The sequence below is a fragment of the Hypomesus transpacificus genome, chromosome 19 (genome assembly GCF_021917145.1).
Source record: "Hypomesus transpacificus isolate Combined female chromosome 19, fHypTra1, whole genome shotgun sequence".
Classification (NCBI taxonomy): domain Eukaryota; kingdom Metazoa; phylum Chordata; class Actinopteri; order Osmeriformes; family Osmeridae; genus Hypomesus; species Hypomesus transpacificus.
In genome coordinates this window covers 12,730,461-12,751,925 of record NC_061078.1, presented here as the reverse complement: position 1 = coordinate 12,751,925, position 21,465 = coordinate 12,730,461, and the positions used below count along the sequence as shown (strand labels likewise).

The window sequence follows — 21,465 nt, the reverse complement described above, 5'->3', positions numbered from 1 at the left end:
GCATATGTCCAGAGCCTAACTCAGGAGTCAGTCATCAAGACGTTATTGCAATGTTGCAGCAACATGAGAACACCAGAAGTGGTGATACAGCTATGTTGTCAGAATGTCCCATCCTCTCCAGGCTGGTCTCAGGACAGCTTCAGCACGGGGAGTGGGGTTGAGCAGGATGTAGTTTGAGACCAGCTTCATTAATGAGTTGGCTCAGAGTCAGAGCAGGATCACTCCAACACAAACCAGCAGCATGCCAGTATGGAGATCAGATTCCCTGTCCTTCTCTTTCTAAACCCTCCTGGCTACGACTAGACACACACATGCACACACGCACACATGCACACACAGGCCTTTGGGGGAATGGGAAGTTGGGGGAGAAGGAGGAGTACAAACCAACATCTGTGCCTCCAATTGTTGTGTGTCACGATGTGCAGCTGTGACAGACATAGAAAGTGTGCTCCACCATGTTCTGTGTTACAGGCGCTTTGTTTCTCCAAGGTCCGATTTTGATCAAGTCAAAGCAAAAAGCTTTTCTAGATCTGGTATGGAACCTGATATCCACAAGCACCTCAAGCTGAGAGACCATCTCTAATTTCTTAACCTGAACCACATTTCCACCTCCAGGTAGTTATGAGTTTGAACCAGGATGTTGAGTTTGACCTGTCAGAATATCAGTTCAAGGACGGGCCATAATTCTTTCACATTAATTACAGTTTCAAGTTAGTTTTACATGACAATCAGATATGATATTTGCCCATGCTGCTGACTCGACTACAGAGACTGACTAAGACCTGGGGGGGGCCTTCTTCCTGAGGTCTGGACACTGAGGCCCTGGCCCCGGCCGCGCTGAGAGGTTGCTGGGAGGACGAGCTGTGGTTGGGCCTCAGCGTTCCGGCGTTCTGAGAAAAGGACAGTCCACACAGCTGTGCTCGGGGGGGTAAATGCAAAACAAACATGCCTCGCATACGCTTCCCCTCAGCTGTCATGGCTCCGCTTTCAAAGAAGCCCCCACACTGTAGTGGGCTCTCTAACGCAGGCTGGCTCAGCCTCCCTCCCCCGGCCCTCGGCCTCGGCCCCAGGCCCCAAGACCCCCAGGTCCTGAGGCCTGCAGGCACAGCCGCATGGACAGTCCACTAGCTAGGCTTTTTAATGAACACCCAGACATCTGTGGGCTGAGGGAATGTGGGATTGTGTGACAGAATAGACAGAGACGGCTGTGACTGGGTTGCTATGGTCCTTGTTGGCCTGTCTGTTTTTGACTGTCTGACTGACTGGTTGAGTTAATAGACTGATGACCGACTGAAAAGAGCTAACCGAAGACTTCACGGCTCAGGTTGACATTCAGATTCTCTTTATAGTTTTCACTCCTGTTTGCATACATTTCTGTTCTCGCATGCATTTGTGTAAGTTTTATTTATGGACTTAATATCTCATTGTTTGTAGGCAGTCCTGGGCTTATTGAATATGCTAACGGATTACACAAAGCTCAAGGTTTTCAGAGGCAGAAAAAAGCGATCTGATACAAAGTCTTCAAGGAAGACCAACAGACTGATATGTACATATATTTTTGTAACTCTCTACCTACCATATATCAAGACATAGCTAGGGCCTGAGGGCCTGAATGATCAAATTGTTCTAAGAAGCAGGATTGAGAAGCAGTCATGTCCATAGGCTCTCCTTGCTGAAGCCTGCAAGGCTCCGTCCCTCAATGATGATGTCACACCACCCTCTTTCATTTTCGAATACTACTGAAGCAGGGCAATTGAAGTAAAATGACAATTATAATATAAATGTTTTTTTTAGTTGTGTGTGCATGTAAAATTCTATGTAAATTGGACTGATTTACAATGTTAAGACCTTTGCAAATGTTACTAATTTGAGGAAAATAATTGTTTGTGTTTTTTGATTTAGCTATGAACCAGTGTATGTAGTGTTTTCAGAGGTTTCAGTTAGCTTAAAGCTACATTGTACGGCTTTTTGACGTTGATATACTTTTACTCGTGTTCCATATCTCATGTATTTTTGTGTGCTATTAAAGTAAAGTAAGTTATTGCACTTACACTGCATTGGAATCTTTTTTCCATTTCTACCTGCTTACACCTTGCACACCTCACAGTTAATGTGTCACTCCTGTTTAGGTCCACTTATAAATCCTTCTGTATTTCAGTTCCTCTGAAGGGACACGAGTGCTGAAATGAGATCGCAAAACCCACAAGAATGTTCCCCTAATTGAAGTGGACAAAAATACTAACAGCACCCTTTTGAACCGCTGACATCCGCTGTGCAGAGCGGATTAGGGAGTGGATATTAACAACAGGTGACAGGCCAGGCTAAACAGTGGAGCAGCACACCAACAGCTTGGCCGATAGCGATGTAGGACCTGGCCAACACACCACCCTACCAGGGTGTCAGCAGGGCACAGAATGTCCTTCTGTCTTTCTGACCCAAACACACAACGCATTGCTTGATATCCCAAGCCCATGAGTGAGATAACAAGACGCCCATTTAAGATTGCCACAAACACCATGGTCTTTATTCATACGTATTCAGACCATTTCTTTACAAAGTCCTCATATTTTACAATAGATCTTTATTTTGAAGCCTAATTTTTCATCACAGCCATTGTTCCTTAGGAAAGTAAAAAAAGGGAAATAAAAACAATGACATCCTTTAAAAAAAATACAATGGTATGACAAGACCTAGAAAATACTACTCAAAACCATACAAAAGTTTAAAATGAAAGGAAAACAACAATGTTGTTATGGAACGACCTGTTACAAGTGAGTCAGAAAGGTCCAGTCTTAGTAGTGATCCCACAGTAGTGCACCTGGATAGTGAGTGGAACAAGCAGAGGCATCTCAATAGAACGCTCCAGTAATCATTTAAAGTAAATCGCCAACAATGCGCTGAGTTCCTTTCAACAACCAGATACTAAGTGGTTCTCGTCAAAGACCATTACTTTGCAGAAACACACTCAAGCACCAGTAATGAAGTCCTCTAATTCGAGACCAAGTTGACAGTACACGTGTGTGCAGCAAGCACACGACACATCCCCTGAAATAACCCAAATGACCTGTCAAGTGTTTAGCTTTACAAAATACATTAAAATAAATGTTGATACAGTTAGTGATAAATGACTCGGGCGACAGTATCTCTACAGGTTGTCAAAACATCACACAAACATTGAAGTTAGCGCTTCTGTACACTAACCTGAACAAGGCTGTGTGGTTGCCTCTCCCCATGCTACAGTAGGCCAGCCAACATCATTGGGGTCAATATACACACATCCCAGTACAGCCAAGTAGCCCATAGGGCCTTAGGCAGAAGGGGGGCTGGAGGGTGGGGGGGCACAGCTCCTATGACTATGAGTGGACCTACAAGGATAAGATGCATACAAGCATGGTAGTAACCTACATTAGCCAAGAGGAGGCTAACAGCTGTACAGTTGAATCCAATCCAAATTCGATCTACACAAGTGCCGATAGTGTAGCCTGGATTCAAGGCCAGTGTCTGCTCAGTCATTCCATCCCTCAGCAACAACCCGACCCCACAAGCTCCCGCAAGTCCAAACCCAGCAGCCCAGGCGGTGACTCCAGGACGGTCAGTGACCCTGGGGAGTGCGAGTGTTGGAAAGGAAGTCATTATATATACAGTATGTACGCATGTCTGGTTGTCAGGGGGAACGGTCCGCGGCGGTGCCCGGTCACAGGCTGCCGATGTTGGGGAAGCTCTTGAGCTTCTCGGGGAAGTCGTCCTTGTAGAGGACCGGGTCGGCCCGGTGCTCCACCACCTTCAGAGGCATGGTGGCAAACACAGACGCAAACTTGTTGATGCACTCGGACCTGGGGAGAGGGACGGAGCAAAGCCAACGGTTTGGATCAACGTTTGTCCATCGAACGCATAGAATACAGGATGAATACTTTGCAGGGGAAACGCTCGCTTTGTAACGCCTTCGGAAAACACGACGGTAAAAGGTATTTACGAAAATGGAAAACGACACTGTGAACAGGAGTCAAAGAACATACGAAAATAATTCCCCCGTACACTGCCATCGACCAAACCTCAGAACACTGGAACCTGTCTCATAGAACCCCCTCTGACGGTGTCCGACAAGCAGCCTGAGCCGACGTCCCAGAGCGTACAGTGCACCCCCACGTCCATGAAGTCAGTGTACGTGAGCTGGAGTGTGTGGCTCCTACCTCTCCACCATGTGGGTCTGGTCCAGTGACAGCCCATCGATGGCCGTGCACTCTGGACACTTGAACTTCTTCCTGGGAGTCACCTGACAGGACGGTAAGAGCACACGTTACAGTCTGGCTTGTCGCCCGGCTGGCAATTCATGTTCCCAGCTAAGAAACTTCATTTCCTGCCGTCCAAGGTCATCTCTGTGTGCTGATGTATGGATGGTGATGCGGACACGTGTCTAAATAACGAATGCCCCTACAACAGTCCAGTGCTGATGCTGGTCAAAGCTCAATGAAGGTGGGGTGGAGGGGGAGGCTGGAAGCTCATTAAAAGGGGTTGATGTATGGCTTTCCTCTGTCTTACTCCCCCCCCTTGCCTCCCCCAGTAGCTAACCACATGCAGAAGACTACAGACCTGTGTGTGTGTGTGTGTGTGTCTGAGATATGTGTATGTGGGGTCGGGGGGTGCCTGTGCATGCCCCGGGGAAGCGAGTAGGCGAGGGTGATGTCTTAACAGCAGTGTGTGTGTGTGTGCGCGCGCGCGCGTGTGAGCCCTGGTGAGCCTAGGAAAACATAGTGGGAGTGGGAGTGGCAGTGAGTGACACCCAGATAAGCGAGGTTAAGGCTGGGCTTTGGCTGCTGCCTCTGCACCTGGACATGGTCAGTCTGAGGGGAGGCTCAAGGGGGGAGGGGGACACTGCCGGGTGAGAACTGATCCAAGACAGGCGCTCGAGCGGTCAGAGCAGCCGCGCTCTGCCCCGTCTCCTGCTCTACTGTTAAGAAGTCTTGAGATTTCCCCCCCCCCCCGCTGAGGTATGCACGGTGAAAACCCGTGGCTTGGGGTTTCCAGTTTTTGGCTCTGTGCGACCGTGTACGGTGAGCAGTACCTTGATCGGGGCTTTGCCGGTGATGTTGGCGACCAGGAAGTTCATTGCGATGTCTTCGCAGTTCATGTGAGCGTCCACCCAGTTCTTGATGTCTCCTGGCATCTTATATGTGTAGAGGTGGTTGAAGTACTGGGAGGGGAAAAGAAAAACAAGATCATATCAACAACCAGAAGCGGAGGTCGTCGCCATGCAGGCAAAACGTAACAAAAAAACGCTGATTCAACAAACTCGGGGGACATTTGCTGCGCCAAAACATGTGAACTAACCTAGCAAGCTCTGCCATGGTCAAATATCCCTTTGAAGTAAGCATCCCTGAGATTAGCTTTGCGTCGGTGTACGGCCAGCAGGGAGACGATGAGATAACCTTTCACCTGTGACTGAACTCCTGCTCCTCCTCCTCCCACTCCCCTCTCATCCATCCTCTTAGTCTGCGCTCCAGAGCCCCCCCCCCCACACACACACACACACACACACACACACACAGAGGCCCCTCGTCAGAGACGGAGCGAGGCAGCAGCTCCCCTCGTACCTTGTGGTAGAAGGCGGCACCAGTCAGCACCATGGAGACCTCGTTGGTCCACTCCGACTCGTACTTCCATTTGCCCATCTCGTGGTCCCACAGGTGCAGGCGGCCCGGGTAGCCCACCAGCCTGTCCGGGAACTCCCTCCACACCTGCAGGGGGCGGCAGAGGGACGGGTCAGGGCCAAACACAGGCCAGACGAAGCGGAGAACCTCGGCCACATGGACCGGAGTCGGCCAGGAGACAGAACCGCCATGTATCATAACCTTCCGTCGTAGACATGAAAGCGGGCGCGGCATGATCCCGGGGAATCATAGCTAATCATAAGAGCACCAGGCTCTGTGTTCGTCTGGGATCTCTCAGGGAGAGCGGTTGGGATACCGGAGCTCAGGCGGCGGCAGCCAGCCCAGAGAGACTCGTCGACGCACGGCCAGACACCCTTCCTCCGCAGCAGCCTGCCTCCCATTTGATGTCATTATCTTGAAAACGCTCCTCAATTGCCTCAATTGGCTCTAAATGGCTCTTCAGGTGAGTGGCGGGCCGGGCCGAAGGCATGGACAACGTCAGCTCAGAGCTGTCACCATCCCTCACACATCAAACACCTCCGCACCAGCAGGCAGCCCTCCGCCGCAAGAATGGGGCCTGATCGGCTGGGATGACTTTAACTGGGGGGGGGGGGGACACAAGCTCTAAGTGGCCCGGCATTACCTCCCGTCAGAGGGAGAAGATGAATGGAAAGTGATCGTTCGTCATCGTCAAGGCAGATTTTTTTTTTGTGTGTGTGTGGGGGGGTGGGGGGGAGGGATTCCTCACCTCGTATCCAAACTGCAGCTCGTCGGACGTCAGCATGATGATGTCGTCGTCTATGGCCAGCACGGCCTCCGTCTCGATTTCGTCGTAGGGGAAGAAGCGGTTGCTCAGCTTGTTCTCCTTGGTGCGCACCACCTTGAGGGGCACGGCGATCTTGGGCCAGGCAGACTCTGAGACACGGGAGGGGGAGGAGGAGGAGGCGTTACGGCATGAATCACAGCACTGACTCACTGGGGGCAATTACCGGCGACCGACTTTTAGAAGGTCAAACATTTCACTGCACTGTTCGGGAGCCCGCGCGAGTCGAGTTTCGAACCCGAGGGAGGGAGACATTTGAAGATGGCGTCCTCTGTGGAAAACAAGCGCCGGTTCTCGCAGTAAAACGCTCACGTCTGACCACAGTGGCATTCTTGTCGAGGCAGAGCAACAGAGTCGGCTTTTTCAGAGTCGAGTTTTAGGAGCTTGGGACGGGTCCACAGCACGGAGAGACAGATGGCACGAGATGTGTCACCCCCGTTCAGCCTGGAACTGGGGCCCGCGAGGCTGTCTGACAGAGCTGAAGAGTCAACTGTCATCCCAAGACTGGAGTAATATATGAGTGGATTTTCGTTTTCGGTTCTCCCTGCGACGGTTTTCTTCCAGAAAACGACGTCTTAGGAGAACATAGCGGAACATAGATCTCTCTTACACAAACAACACACAAAACGAGTACAAATAAAAGCACCCGTCGGACCTAACAGAGTGGTCCGCACACAGAGCGCACACCCCCCAAAAAAGAGAAAATAAATAAATACAAATAACGGAAGACTCCTTGTTTGCCGGCAGCACCTTGTTAAACTGTCAAACGAGCAGACCTGTTTGAGGACGAGGCGGCTCCCACAGTCGAGTCAGGCAGCGTCGAGGATGAGGAGGAGGTCCTGGGCCAGAGCGGCCTCCGCTAACACCCCCCCCCCCCCCCCTCACCCCCAGCCCCAGCCTCCGCCCGGCTCCTTGTTAACTCTAATGGGTCACAAAGCTCAAGCCGGGCTGGGCTCACGCCTCTAATCAAAAGGCTAGGCTGGGGCCATTAGAGGCCACTTCAAACAGGCCCGAGCGCTTTGTTCCATTAGCAGCCTCTCTCCGCTGAGGGAAGAGAGATCCCTCCGCAGAGCTGTCAGTGCTAAGGGCCTCCATAAACAGCCCCCCAGCTAATCGCCTCGTTAGGGGCAGTCGTTAGAGCCCAGGACATGGTTAATAACGGTTCATATTAGGGCGAGTCGGCCACATCCCTAATGGGCTTTAAATGACCCTTCAGGAGAAGAGACAGAGCAGGCTGATGGACAGAGAGGTAGAGAGGACGGGCTGGTGGCGTTGGTGTTGTTCATTGTCTTTGGCGAGACACAGAGAGAGACAGAGAGAGACAGAATGAGAGAGTGTTGTTGACATGTCCAGGTGAGGTGAATTGACTGCACTGCGAAGGGGGTAGCTCTCCACCGATACTAACGTTACAATTTCACGGTGTTGTGTTTGCCCACTGACAGCCACTTGCCACACTGAGCTACTCTGGTTTCATCCTATTCCTCAGGCCAGAGCAGAGTCAGTCAGGGGAGATTTGGCTGCAGAGCGGAGAAAGTCAGGCCTTTTCACTGTCTAACCTTCCGGAAAGAGAGAGATGGAGACATAGAGAGTGTGAGAGAGAGAGAAAGAGAGAGAGGTAGATAGAGAGAGAGAGTGGGAGAGAGGTAGAGAGTGCGAGAGAGTGAGAATGAGAGAGATAGTGTGAGGTAGAGGGTGCGAGAGTGTGAGGTAAAGAGTACGAGAGAGAAGTGGAGAGACAGAGAGTGAGAAAGGTAGAGTGAGAGAGAGAGTGAGTGAGTGAGTGAGAGAGAGAGAGAGGTTTGGCTCGTCTCTCCGTTATCACTCATCTGTTGTGCATCAGGAGCTGCTCTCGGCGCTAAAAACCACCATGGCATAAAAGAGAAAAATAAAAACTTGACAAGGACCATTCAGCCACTTTCCCTACTGTGTGTGTGTGTGTGTGTGAGTATGGTTCTGCCAACTCTCTCTACACAGAGGGGAAAAACGACTGAAGGAGCACATATTCAACGTGGCATGAGAGTCTTCCTAGGTAGCTAGCCAGTCAGAGGCCAACACTGAAACTGGGTTCTCTCGCAGCTGGGACTGGGCAGGAGGGGGGGGGGGGGGGGGGGAGAGGGGGGTTGCTGGTCTATTGTGTGTGAAGATCACCTTCTGGAGGACTCTTGTTCTGGTTGTTCCACACCACCAGCAGCTTGGCCAGACTGGGCACCTTGGAGATCTCCGTGATGACCCTGAAGAGGCTCTCGATGCGGTCGTAGGTCAGCACCACGGCCGTGAACCCGGGCAGCCTCGGGGGGATGAGGGGCAGGAAGAGGGGGCTGTTGACGCTCGACCACTTCTGCAGGGGAACCAAACACACAAACGGGACGGGTCAGCCTGCAGGTTCCACACAACACGCTCCCTCTTCAACAGGTCTCACGTCTACGCCATCCAGCAAGGCGGCCCGGGGTGATTTCCAGGCAAGGTTTTTTTTACGAGGGAGCAGGAATCACTTATGAATGCCTTTCAAAAGATTCACAGTCAGACACGGAGATCCCAGGCCCCCAGAGAGAAGTGACCTGAAACACCATGCACACTGTAAAAACCCAACAGCAGTAGCCGTAACTTGAAGAGAGAGAGAGGGAGCGAGACGGGAAGACAGCGACAGAGAGAGAGACGAAAAGGAGCAAAGAGGAGGCCGATCGAGAGAGAGGCTGCAGGCCGGCTCCCCACAGGCAGGCAGGCAGGCAGGCAGGCCAGGAGGGAGGGCTCTCCTCACAGTCCGTCCTGGTGCCTCTGGCTGCTCGGGGGGATGTTGTAAAGAGTGGTGTTCCATCGCAGAGCTGTGGAACTGGTCAGAGCCATCGACAGCAGGGGTCCAGATGAGCACTGAGACAGGGAGAGGGAAGAGGGGGAGGGGAGAGGGGGAAGATAGGAGGATGGAAGGGGAGAGAGGGGGAAGGGAGAGTGATGGAGAGAGGGCGGGAGGGAGGGTGTGGGATAGGGGGAGCTTGGCTCCTAGTCCTGGCCATCTTTCTTTCTTTTCTTTTTTTAAACGGTCCATAAACTGTGGAAGATGCACATGAGCTGAGCGTAGATCAAGTAACACTGTAAAAGAAATGCTGGCGGTGCCGAGAGCTCTCTGATGCTGGACGACACACGGTCACACACACACGGTCACGCACACAGTCACACACACACAGTCACACACACAGTCGGTCACACACACACGGTCACACACATACAGTCACACACACAAACACAGGGTCACAATCACACACACACGGTCACACACACACGGTCACGCACACAGTCACACACACACAGTCACACACACAGTCGGTCACACACATACAGTCACACACACAAACACAGGGTCACAATCACACACACACGGTCACACACACAGTCACACACACACAGTCACACACACACGGTCACACACACACGGTCACACATACACGGTCACACACACAGTCGGTCACACACACACGGTCACACACACAAACACAGAGTCACAATCACACACACACGGTCACACACACACAAACACAGGGTCACAATCACACACACACGGTCACACACACACACGGTCACACATAAACATGGTCACACACACACGGTCAAACACAAACACACACACGGTCACACAGACACGGTCAAACACAAACACACACACACACAGTCACACACGGTCAAACACAAACACACACACGGTTACACACACAAACACAGGAATTTAAAAGGCACATAAAAACCTCAGGCCAGGTCTTGGGGCTAACATAATACACAGCAATATTATAGTGCAGCTACCTAAACGTGTACTTTGCACACATTGATGACAACAAAAGGCTAAACTCATTGCCTGGGGAGCAGTAGTGGGCTAGCGGATGAGCCAAACTGGTTTAACACCCTTCATCAACGACTGAGCTCAACAAAAGTTATATCAACTAATAAACCCAAGCCAGCGTTGGCTTCATCCTCCACTGTCTCAAAGACCCCCCACACGCCACAGAACAGACACGCTCGGCTTTCTGCCGCAGGTTTTTCCGTGCGTAAATGTAAACCTGCGGCCGCCTTGAAGAGAGACCTCGTCTCTGCTCCTGCCCAGCTGTGTCAGGTGACCACAGACAGGCCTGGTGGCTCGCTGTCGGCCGTCCGTCAACGCGGGCCCACGCGCTCTTCCCCTGAACACCCTACATCAGTCGGGCCTCAGCCAGTAAAAACCCTCTTTACTGGCAAGTGGAAACTTCCTTGTGGTTGTTCTGACACTGACATACAAGCAGAGGGGGGGGAAATCATTAAACTAACACGGTGACACACAGTGGCGAGAGACATAAAAGGAGGACAGGCACCACTTAAGTCATTTGTCTGGCGGAGGGAACGAGATGAAAGCAAAGCCACCACTTTGATGTTAATTAGTTCGAACCAGTTCGCCGGTTGGCTGCGTTTCTCTCTCCGCACACCAAACGGGGACGTGGAGCCACTTGGGGCTCCACACTACAGTGGTGTTGTTATTACAGTAAGACACACACACACACACCTCTGTGGCGCCTAAAGAATCATGTGAGGGGCCGGGTTTCAAAACCTATCGACCGTAAACGGTAAATATGTCTGCGAGAACGGCCCGACCGTGGTCGATTCTGACTGTGTGCAGCTCTCTTATCCGTCGCTGTGGTGATATATCGGAAGCCCTGCGTCATTAGTTAGCTGCGGGAAAAAAGACCACAACAGTGGAATGCAGGCTAATGACTGCATACCTGCCAGCTATGCCCACCTCTGCTGCTAAACAACAAGCAGCTTGTCCCTACTGCCTCGGCAGACCATCTCCAGGCCCCAGCGGAGCTTGCCTGGGTGAAATGTGCTTCCAATTACAACCCTGAAGGATACAGAACAGGAGAGCAGGAGGGGGGGGGAAGGGGGTAGGCTTGATTTATTTAGTGCTCCGTTCCAATTCCTCCTGACGTCTTTCCACTGGATACGTCGAGAGAAGCATTTCATCTCCCCGCAAAGAGTGGAACGGCCGAAGCCTTGGGTCCGCCCGGCAAATCCCGCTCCTGAGGGCCTGGTCCCAGCCAGAGCCAGGGCCAGGGCCAGGGCCTGGAGCACTGAGTGATGCTGACGGCTGTCAAGTGGAACCCTCTGTACCTGCTCAGACAACAAGCGACACCTGCTTTGAGCCACGGGCTGGCCTGGCGTGCCGTTAAGCCCTGGAACCCTACACTGCTTTGAGTTCGACTGAAACTCCCATGTCGGGCACCCTATGGAAGACAGACTGGGAGAGGTTCAGACGAGCATAGCCCGACTCCCTTTGCATGCCTAATGCCCTCTACACACACACACACACACACACACACACACACACACACACACACACACACACACACACACACACACACACACACACACACACACACACACAGACACACACACACACACACACACACACACACACACACACACACACTTCCTTCCTTTGGGGAAGAAAGCAGGGCTGATTAACAGCCCCTGAGAGGTGGCCACTCAGCCAGGCTGTCTGCGTCCCCACACACTCCACCAACCACACACACTCCACCAACCACACACACTCCACCAACCACAGGCACACTGCACACAACCACTATTCTGACACAAAAAAAGCAACACACACAGAATGATTGAAACATGCAGGAACAGATTTTTCACCACAATGGAGGCATCCTCCCAGCGGGAAATCTGCTGACTGCGACTCTTTGGCTGTTTCAGAGCAGGGTGTTTACTGAGGCGAAGCAGGGTTAGAGGCAGGCCCGGCCTGCTGTGCTCCCTCAGAACAATCTAATCCAAATCCTAACAGCCTTTTATCCAAAGTACAGCACAGGGGGAGATGTTGAACCTGCAACCTCTTGATCCGCAGTGCTCTAACCACTGAGCTATAGCCCTCCCCTTTAAGAACGACGAGGAAACTGTCAAAACCGTCACTGAGGGAGTGTGCGGTCAACGCTACATTCAGGGCGGATCCATCCTGCCGGCCAGGTCCATACAGACTGCAGACCAGCTACACTACCATAAACACAGCTCCCGTCTCCTCCGGGGCTGAGCGGTTCACCACAGTCAAATCCATAACCACGCTGTCACAGGTGGAGCCAGAAAGCAAGAGGCCAGGCCAGGGTCGCGCTGACATGTGCCTGAGCGTGATAGACAGAGTAGGTAGGCACATGGCGTCCGTGTGACGCGTTTGAGGCGGCTGGGCGGGGGGGAGTACGAACCACGACAGGAGGGTTGTTCCACTCCTCGTAGGTGCGGGCAGCGTACGGGTAGATGCGGTCGTTGATGATCTGGAGCGTTGTCATGCCGATGGCCTTCATGGAGCTGAAGTACGCGTCCCAGAACCACCGTGCCTGAGGACAAGGAAAAACACTGTGGTTACCACACACTGAAAAAAGCACTTCCCAGGAAACCTCGTCATAACATGATCTGGAATTGGAACGAGACAGGGGAGAATAGCTTTGGCCAGGTGAGAGGAGTGAGTCCTCGTGAACTTGACCAGAACAGAGGTGGAGGCCCTGGCCCTAAACCATCCTTCATGCAGGCGTCACGACGACACTACAACCCCCAGCAGAAGACACCTCCACATCTGGCCACCACAACCAGGCCCAGCACAGGGCCCGGGCCCAGCCCCAGCTCCGGTCCTGCCCCCTGACCCCCCAGCTTCCCTGCCCTGCCATCCGGCTCCCTGACGGAACTTCAAGGACTGGTGGAAGGGGGGGAAGAGAGTAGCCTGTAAGAGTTAATGATCCCTGAAACAGCCCCATCTCCAACCAGAAGGCGCCATGCCACTGTGACCTGCCCAGCAGCCTCCTCTCTCCAGCAGCTTCTGACCGGCCCCACAACGCCCTGCCTCTCTGATGGGTTTGATGGGCAGAGAGCCAGGCCAGCTCCAGGGAAGACCAGGCCAGATACTGTGGGAAGTCGGCAAAGGGTGTCTTTATTCAAGAGCCACGGGCTGACGCAGCTGGGCTTAGCGCCTGCTAAGGCCTGCTGCAAGGCGGGGATTGGAGAGAGGACCGTGCCTTCAGCGTGAGACCAAAACACCCCCCTCGCCCCCCCCCCCCCCCCACCCCACCCCACCCTCCCCACGACCCCCTTTAACACCGGAGAAATACAACAACACAAAAACAGCTTGTCGTTTTATGGAAGGGGGTGAGGAGTATTCGGAGAGACTTTCTAATCTCGGGGGGATCCCGGCGGCCCATAAATCAGCTGGCGATGAAAGTTTCCTTTCCGACCGGGATGAGGCAGAAAGCAAACGGCTCCAGAGGCCCGCGCCCCCCCCCCCCCCCCCGCCCCCTCCCTGCGCCTGCAGGAATTTTTATGAGGAGGGAAGAGGAGAGCGAGTGGCCGCGGAGGAAGAGGACGGGCTGAACCATGCCACTGCTCCTTCTCCTGCTCACTGGCAGCCCGCACAGGGACTCAATCCACATCACCTACTGGCTGAGGGGACAACGAGCCACGGGCAACGCTGATACTATTGGTCCCAATAAGTAACAACTAGCGCAGACTCATCTACTTACATCTTACTACGTAAAGATATTTAAATAAACATGTACTGGAGTACCGGTAGACACTTTTCCTGGCTTTCCCACAATGTCAGTCAACTGCTATTAGGCTGGGTTCAGACCAGCTTCCAGGAGCTCACTGCCAGCCCTGATTGAAAACGACTGACTCTGGCCCTGCTGATAGATAAAGAACTGTCTTCTATTGAGAGGGTTTGACCCAAACTACGGCTGCAGGGTAGGAGAGGACTCAGGAGCCTCTGGTCACCACCACCACTATCTAGCAGCTGCTTAGCACTTAGCTCACAATGTGTTACCTAAATAAATGCTACCACATGCATATTTTCTTTTCTTCAAGTCTTCCTGATGTTTTTGTAGGCAGCTGATGGCTTGGGGTAACTGTCCTGATGACCTAATCCTATGCCAGTCTGGGATCGTCTGTCTCTTCTGTCTCCTCCTTCAGTCACCCAGTCCTCTGGCCTTGCACACTGACCATTGAGTGTGTATAGAGTGTTGGATAGGTATTTATTCATCAGTGAGGGCAAACTGGCCTGATAACGGTTGGGAGATTATAGTCTGCACCATTTATGAAGCAACAACAGAGCCCTCTATTGGTCGACGTTTGTAAAAGCATCAAGGGTTCCTCATATTCATGTTTCAAACGTTCCAAAACAGAAACAGGCTCAAATTGTGAGCACAAACGGAGGGCACATGTTCGAAAGACAACACACGTATCTAAATATAGACTGGTTCCAGTTGATTTTATATTGCATTTGTAGTTCAGTTTGCGTGGTTGTCACTGCCTCCATGAAATGATTACTTCTGCAAAATTGGGGTTGGGTTGCATCCACACACAGACACACAAGGCCCTATTGACAGGACTTTGACGCCTGAGCAGACTGTAGAGGGAGGCCAGACATGGCCTCTGGAGGCTTAGCTGTTCTGTCATCTCACTGTAAAGGGGATGTGTCAGGGTGGGATGTTGGGGGTCCCCCTTCCAGATGTGTGCAGGCGAGGACTGACATGGAATGGACCCAGCACCACCCCATAAATCCTGGAGGAGATGCAGGGCCTGTGTGCAGACGTGTCCGCCCCACCCTCACAGACACCGGGCTGGGCTGAGGCTTCGACACCCCCCTCCCCATCAGTCCTGGAGGGGCCAGGGGCCTCACCGGCCCACACTGACCCACCCCACGACCAATCCCAGGCCTCACCGGCCCACACTGACCCACCCCACGACCAATCCCAGGCCTCACCGGCCCACACTGACCCACCCCACGACCAATCACAGGCCTCACCGGCCCACACTGACCCACCCCACGACCAAACACTGTCTAAAGACCTCCCTATGTCCGTCTCAACAGACACCTCACTAGACAACCCCTACCCCAAGAGAAGACAGAGCAGACCAGGGAACTGAAGACCCATCCCTAGCAGCATCCAGACAAGGGATCCATGTTTAAGGCTTGGCTGGTGCAACCCACCCCCTGGTGGGTCTCTGAGCTATGGGTCTAACAAGTCTGTTTGGCTAGTCTAATTGGTAAATAGACCGGCGTTGATACAAGGAATGAGAAATAGCTTGAACTAGGGCGGCTCTCTCGGTGGTGCCTTCACCTCGGTTTAAAGTGCCTCCATTCAGCTATTGAGGGAACACGGAGAGGAAGAGAGAACAAACTAGAATCAACACGGCACAATCTCCGTAAGAGTATTTTTGATCGGGATTGGGTAAATAAATGGTCAGTTGTAAAAAAAAAAAAAAAAAAACACGGCCGTTTGGTCGGGCGAGGGGGGGGGGGGGGGGGGGGGGGGGGGGGGGGATGTCTTGAGGTGACCGCGCTGTAACGTGAGTGTTTGTGTCTCCGCTCCTCTGACCTGCTCGTCACACCACGTTAACCTGACAGAGCGAGGCCCCCCATTCTCCCCAACACTGATTCAGACGGACGTGGAAGGCGGCGCCGGCTGCACAAAGAGAGTAGAGGACTCCACGGTATGGTGTCAGTCACCACGGCAGCATGAGGGGCTATTCCCAGGACGCTAGGTATGCGTCTTATCCCCCGTTGCATTTACATTTCCTTAGTGATGCTGTTGTCTGAAGTCGCATACATATAGAGTATTACCTGTCTCTGCATCTCCTCCACCTGCTTGTGAGGTATACTCTTCAGAATGGTGTACATCTCTGGTAACTTTTCCTCTGGAATGACTACCGAAGCCCTGTACGGAGAAAGACAAACAATTTCTTCCACAGAGAAAATCCGGATCCTAATCAACAACAGCCAACCTGTTCCACTTCAATCCAGTTTCCGAGCGGTGCGTTTGGGAGGCGAGTGGAATGGGCTTGATTGGGGGGGGGTACCTCTTCCAGTCCAGGACCTCAGAGAAGGGCAGGACGTAGGAGTCGGCCAGGATGACGGGCACGCAGCCGGCCTGCAGCACGTCGCTCAGGGTGGCCTGGCCCAGACGAGCCCCGCGCAGCACCACGCAGAACGACGACTCCTACAACACACACGCACGCACACACACGTTTAGGTTAGCCATCTCAAAAATAACCTGTGCACACAACCTCATCTATTTCAACTGGCTTTGCACTCCGTGACACCCGTTACAACTGACTGACAGCACCCCCCCCCCCGGCCCCTCCCTCCCCCTGGACCTCCGGCCCCCTAGGCACCACGGTGGGACGCATCCCAGATGTGCACCCCCTCCAACACCAGGCCCCGTTGATAAGCCTACTTCCTGTCTAGACAAGGCATGAACGGGCTTGGAGATGAGCTCCGAGTGCATAGTAGCTGAGGCAGCCGTGGTCTAGCGCCACACACACACACACACGCAATTGAAGTGGAGATTCTCCGCCAAGCTGCACTGCGGCCTTGCGGATGGACTGAAGGAGAGGATCGGCTCTGGGCGTGTGCGCGTGGGGCCGTACCTGGAGGATGTGGGGGTAGTCGAAGGCGTGTCCCTTGTAGCAGCGCTTGCGGGCGGGGGCCGAGGCGGAGGACGCCCCCTGGGAGAGGTCGCTGCACTTGTCCAGCAGGAGCACGGCCTCCCCGTTCTCCTCCTTCAGCCTCTCCAGCTCGGCGCGGTACTCGCGGTGGATGGCCGTCTGAGACGACAGGATGAAGTAGCGCCGAGGCCTAAAAGGGGAGGCCGAAAGGCGGAAGGGGGGGGGGGGTGTCAACAGGTGAGATCCAGACCACCAGGAAGAACCGCGCGTGCCTCGAGGAGAACGGGGACATGACTCCAGCGGATGGGGGAGAGACGCGGCGGGGATGGGACTGGATCACTGTTTAGGGACGAGCTGGCCCGTGTGCTGGGAAGACCTGGACTGACTAGCCCCATCACATGAGGCGATGAGTGGGGGACATGCTTGGAGTCGAGCTTACCCTGGCTGTCTCTCAGGCAGCTCCACATCTGCCGACAGTGGGCTGTAGACTGGGATGCTGACATCATAACCCTGTCGGTAGGTCCACGTAGAGAAGCCTCCACCGGCAAGAAGCGCCCTGAAAGACACACACACACACACACTTATAGGAGAACCTTGCAATTCTCATTGTGTCTTCCCTGCATGTAAGTACAGAGTCTCTCACTCGCTGACCATAAAGTGCCTGGAACATAAATACACACACAGCTGGTTCTGATGAGGCTGTGCGCCAAATGGACCCCAGCTGGACGAGCCCAGGAAATTCCCTTCAGCTTCAGATAAGTGTTCACGGTCTCGGTGCTCTGTGTTCGTAAAAACCCACCTTTTCCACCCAGGAGCAGAGAGCAGCCAAGAGCCAAGCTGGGAAACATGCACTCTGAGCAGATAGCCCGCAGCACGCCTCTGCTCAAGGGAGGCCACTACAGGTTTGGTCATGTTATTCCTAAACAATGCTCATTGTGATCACATATTCAAGAAACCTTTCATGGATATTTGGTTGTAAAGCCTTTTGGTTCTTGGCTGATGTAGGCTTCAATACCAGATTGTACTTGAATCTGATTATCTAGTAACAGAAAATGTCAGTTAAAAAAGGAAAAACATTCTAACACTCTTAAACTACAACCCAAACCAGCCTATATTGAAAGAGCAGTTGAGACTAAATGCTAAAGTATGCTTCCCTCTAGTGGTTTGAATGCAGTCTCTGTAATTTTTTTATTTTTTGACAAAGCTGAGTGACCAATTCCTTTTTCCCAAAACAACTCGTGTTTTATCGTCCCGTTTGCAAATCAATAGAGACATAAATTCTTAATTGTTTTAGCTTGGCACATGATTCCATTTTAGAACATCAATACAGAGAAGAAAAAAAAACGGTTTTTCATGCATTCAAAAACATTGTTTTTCCAGATGGGTACTGCAGTGTAAGTAGCACATATTCCCATGTCAAATAGTGATTTGGTTGTTGATGCAGATGCATTCATTATTTACTTGGAGGCATCAGCGCTCAGGTCATCCAGATCACTTCAGAGCATTTGACATGCATGAAGCATGTGGGTGGTTTTACCTGTCTCGAGGCACATCCAATGCTGTGTTGTAGTCGGGAGGTCCTCCAGGTAACATGTTGAACAGCAGGTGGTTCATGCCTTTGTCCCACCTGACAGCAAACAAACACGGGTATCAAGGCTTAGATGGAATCCCAATGTACCTCATGTGAGAGGGGAGTAGTAGTGTTTCATTACAAGAAAACATCTTAATCCTGTCTATTTAAGCCACATGTAGAGTGGGTCTAACCCTTCTTCATGCCCTTCACGGTCACTAACGACAAACGAAAGAAGAAGATTAAACTATGCAGGGCATGAGTCTTTACCGAGGCAGCATGGCCAGAGCCTGGGCCGTCTCCCGGATACGCAAGGAGTTCTGGTTGAGCACGTCAATGGAGGGGACAAACAGACACGCCCTAGTGACATCATCGGTGTAGAAGTCGCTGTCCGAGATGGCGGTAAGCAGCTCATTGTACTCCCGGGAGAGGCCTGTGCTGCTGATGGGAACCCCCATATCGTCCACGAAACGCTGCAAGGGGTAGATGTACACCTGCCAGACAACGGGAAAGAACAGTGTTTAAAATGTAGGCCTACTTTATGTTCTAGCTGGTGGCCCACAGACTATTATAAAAACCATAAGCCAAAACACTGATCCCACCTTGATTCTGTTCTTGGGGTTGTAGCCACATCGATACACGTCAAAGCAAGTGTGCATGCGGCAGCTGAGGTCCCCTCTCTCCGGGATGGGGCAGGAGATGGGCAGTTGGACCAGGGGCGAGTCATGGACGCTGCGCTTGTCAAGGCTCCAGTCTGCAGACGACTCGATGGAATGCGGCCAGAACTGGAACATGCCAGTAGCAATGAGGCCCAGGAGAACCAGGGAGAAGAGGGTGATGTAGTAGATACGGTGCTTGGTCTTCATTCGCGGGATCAAGGCGGGACCCCGTGAACTGTACTTTCCAGAGGCACACATGCTGAGTCTGACTTCACTCCAATCAACCACTAAGAGAACAGAGAACATTTTAGTTGAGTTTTGACATGAGATTAGAGTATTGTGCTTGTCATTGATTGGTTGCCCTCGCCTTTGTCTTCAAAATATTGCCTCGCTCGGCTGCTCCGGTATGAAGATACAAGCTAACTTACAAACTACATCCACAATAAAGGGCCTAATCGAAATGACAATCCATTTACTTACATGCTAAGGGCGGCCATGTCAAATCAAAAGTTAGCTAAGGCTGTTATGGTTAGTGACAGCTGACAACACAGCAGCTGAGCTACTGTGACCAGACCGTGCTAGCTAGCTAATCAAGCTATCGTTATAGGTCATGGTTGTTTGTACAACAATTTTCAAGCGAGCAAGATAAAAGTGACCCTCAGGTGGCATACAACCAATTGGCTAGGTATTTCAAGGACACGTCGTTTATATTCAATCTAGAAACGTTTTCAAATATTCAACACGGATGCTTCTATTAGCAAGGAAGCTTGTGCTCATAATTTAGCTGGCTTGCTAGCATTACAGTTAGCCACTCGCTACCCCAACTGTGAGGAACAAGTACAGTTTAATCTGAAGTGTGTCTTACCTTCACGTTTGACCGGGGAGAAGTCGACTACAATATATCAATTCATACCCACTTAATTGACAATCAGAAATACCTGATGATTCATAGACTGGCTAAAATATGTTTTCGTGTCGATGAGATTAGCAGAGTTGACTGACTTCTTCGCACACTGTTGTGAGGCGCTACTGTACGCGTTGTGCCTCTAGTGGGTAGCAAAATATTCCACAACTGTATTTATTTATTTATTCATCTTGATTTATATATAGTTGCTCACGAGGTATGTGGATGTGTCGACTTTATTTATTTATCATATTCGTTTTTATACATATATATACTGTGAGGAAATGATAGCATTATACTGCTGATCAATGCTGCTATACCAATCAATATCTAATATGAATATGTAAACACACATGTTTTGTAATGCTAATAACTAAGATACAAATATTGAATGTGATCAATTGATTTAATAAAGTAACAGATAAGAAACATTGAAATGTAACTTTGGTGTGTGGACAAGAATGCAGATGTCAGGCAAACTGACTTGGGAGGCGAGTTTGTGACGCTCAGGGACTGGTGTGAGCACAATGAGCTAGTCAGCTCATGGGAGTAAAAGTGTCAACTTGGGAGATAAGGTGATGCTGGGAACATAACTCTTCTCTGCTTCAGGACGAGTCAGACCGGACAGTTCTTACTATGGATAATATGCCCCCTTCCCCTGGAGACCCTGCCCCCCCCCCCCCCCCTTCTCACTGGATGCCCCCTTCCCCTGGAGACTCTGCCCCCCCCCCCCCCCTTCTCACTGGATGCCCCCTTCTCCTTGGAGCCCATCTGCCCCTTTACATCATCTGACCTAGGAGTGGTCTTACCCTCTCCCCTTCCCCTTGAAGACCCCACCCCGTATATCATCAGGACCTCGAGATGACCTGCTCTCAACTCTGGAGAACTCAAACCCCCCCCCCCCCCTTGGATTGCATCAGACCTGTGGGTCTCGTCCACCCCCCTCCCTGAACAACACCAGACCTGTGGGTCTTCTCTGCCCCCTCCCTCTCCTAACATCACCAGGTCCGTGGACTGCCCACCTTGCGCCAGCATGAACGCCCTGGACATTTAATTGGTTAACAATAGCCACCCCAAGGTCTCCTGACCAATGGCCACTCACCAGACCTCCCTCTCTGGGGAGTACAAGATCTGTCTCCCAAGGGCGGGGAGACAGAACTTGGGAGGGGCAGAACTTTCTCTGATATTCTGTCACGACCACTTTCTCAACGAAGGCCTTCGTTCGTTCTAATCTTATACTCTGTTTTGGTGGGATGACTGCTTTTGCATCATCGACTGATTCATTGTACTAGACTACGGACATCTTGGTGTGTTGTTTTCATTGTGTATCTTGTGATTGCATCATTACTAATTAAACTACAAATAACTTGGTCCGATGCTTAACCATGTATCATTCTTCCTCTCAACAC

General features: G+C 51.8%; 1 protein-coding gene across 2 annotated transcripts; it reads right to left on the bottom strand.

The window, feature by feature from the left end:
- Positions 1 to 2,495: 2,495 nt before the first annotated feature.
- Positions 2,496 to 20,197, bottom strand: ext2 (exostosin glycosyltransferase 2). Of its 2 annotated transcripts, XM_047041985.1 has the most exons (15): positions 20,018 to 20,195; positions 19,096 to 19,439; positions 18,764 to 18,987; positions 18,461 to 18,550; positions 17,363 to 17,479; positions 16,906 to 17,113; positions 16,336 to 16,475; positions 16,100 to 16,193; positions 12,696 to 12,827; positions 8,620 to 8,809; positions 6,397 to 6,563; positions 5,592 to 5,735; positions 5,063 to 5,191; positions 4,191 to 4,273; positions 2,496 to 3,833 (listed from the first exon to the last, which is right to left on the bottom strand). In XM_047041985.1, exons 2-15 carry the CDS (start codon positions 19,408 to 19,410, stop codon positions 3,695 to 3,697), a joined length of 2,172 nt encoding a protein of 723 aa, XP_046897941.1. In that variant the 5' UTR covers positions 19,411 to 19,439; positions 20,018 to 20,195; the 3' UTR covers positions 2,496 to 3,694. The 2 variants fall into 2 exon arrangements, with proteins under 2 accessions (XP_046897941.1, XP_046897942.1); XM_047041986.1 differs by lacking the exons at positions 2,496 to 3,833; positions 4,191 to 4,273; positions 5,063 to 5,191; positions 5,592 to 5,735 and adding an exon at positions 5,766 to 6,248 and having other exon boundaries at positions 20,018 to 20,197.
- Between the last annotated feature and the right edge of the window lie 1,268 nt (positions 20,198 to 21,465).

Coding starts and splice junctions, on each gene's coding strand:
- ext2 (XM_047041985.1), bottom strand. CDS start 19,410: ATGTGTGCCTCTGGAAAGTACAGTTCACGGGGTCCCGCCTTGATCCCG. Junction 12,828..16,099: donor TGGAGGAGATGCAGAGACAG/GTAATACTCTAT, acceptor CCTTGTCCTCAG/GCACGGTGGTTCTGGGACGC. Junction 4,274..5,062: donor CCGGCAAAGCCCCGATCAAG/GTACTGCTCACC, acceptor CCGTCCTGTCAG/GTGACTCCCAGGAAGAAGTT.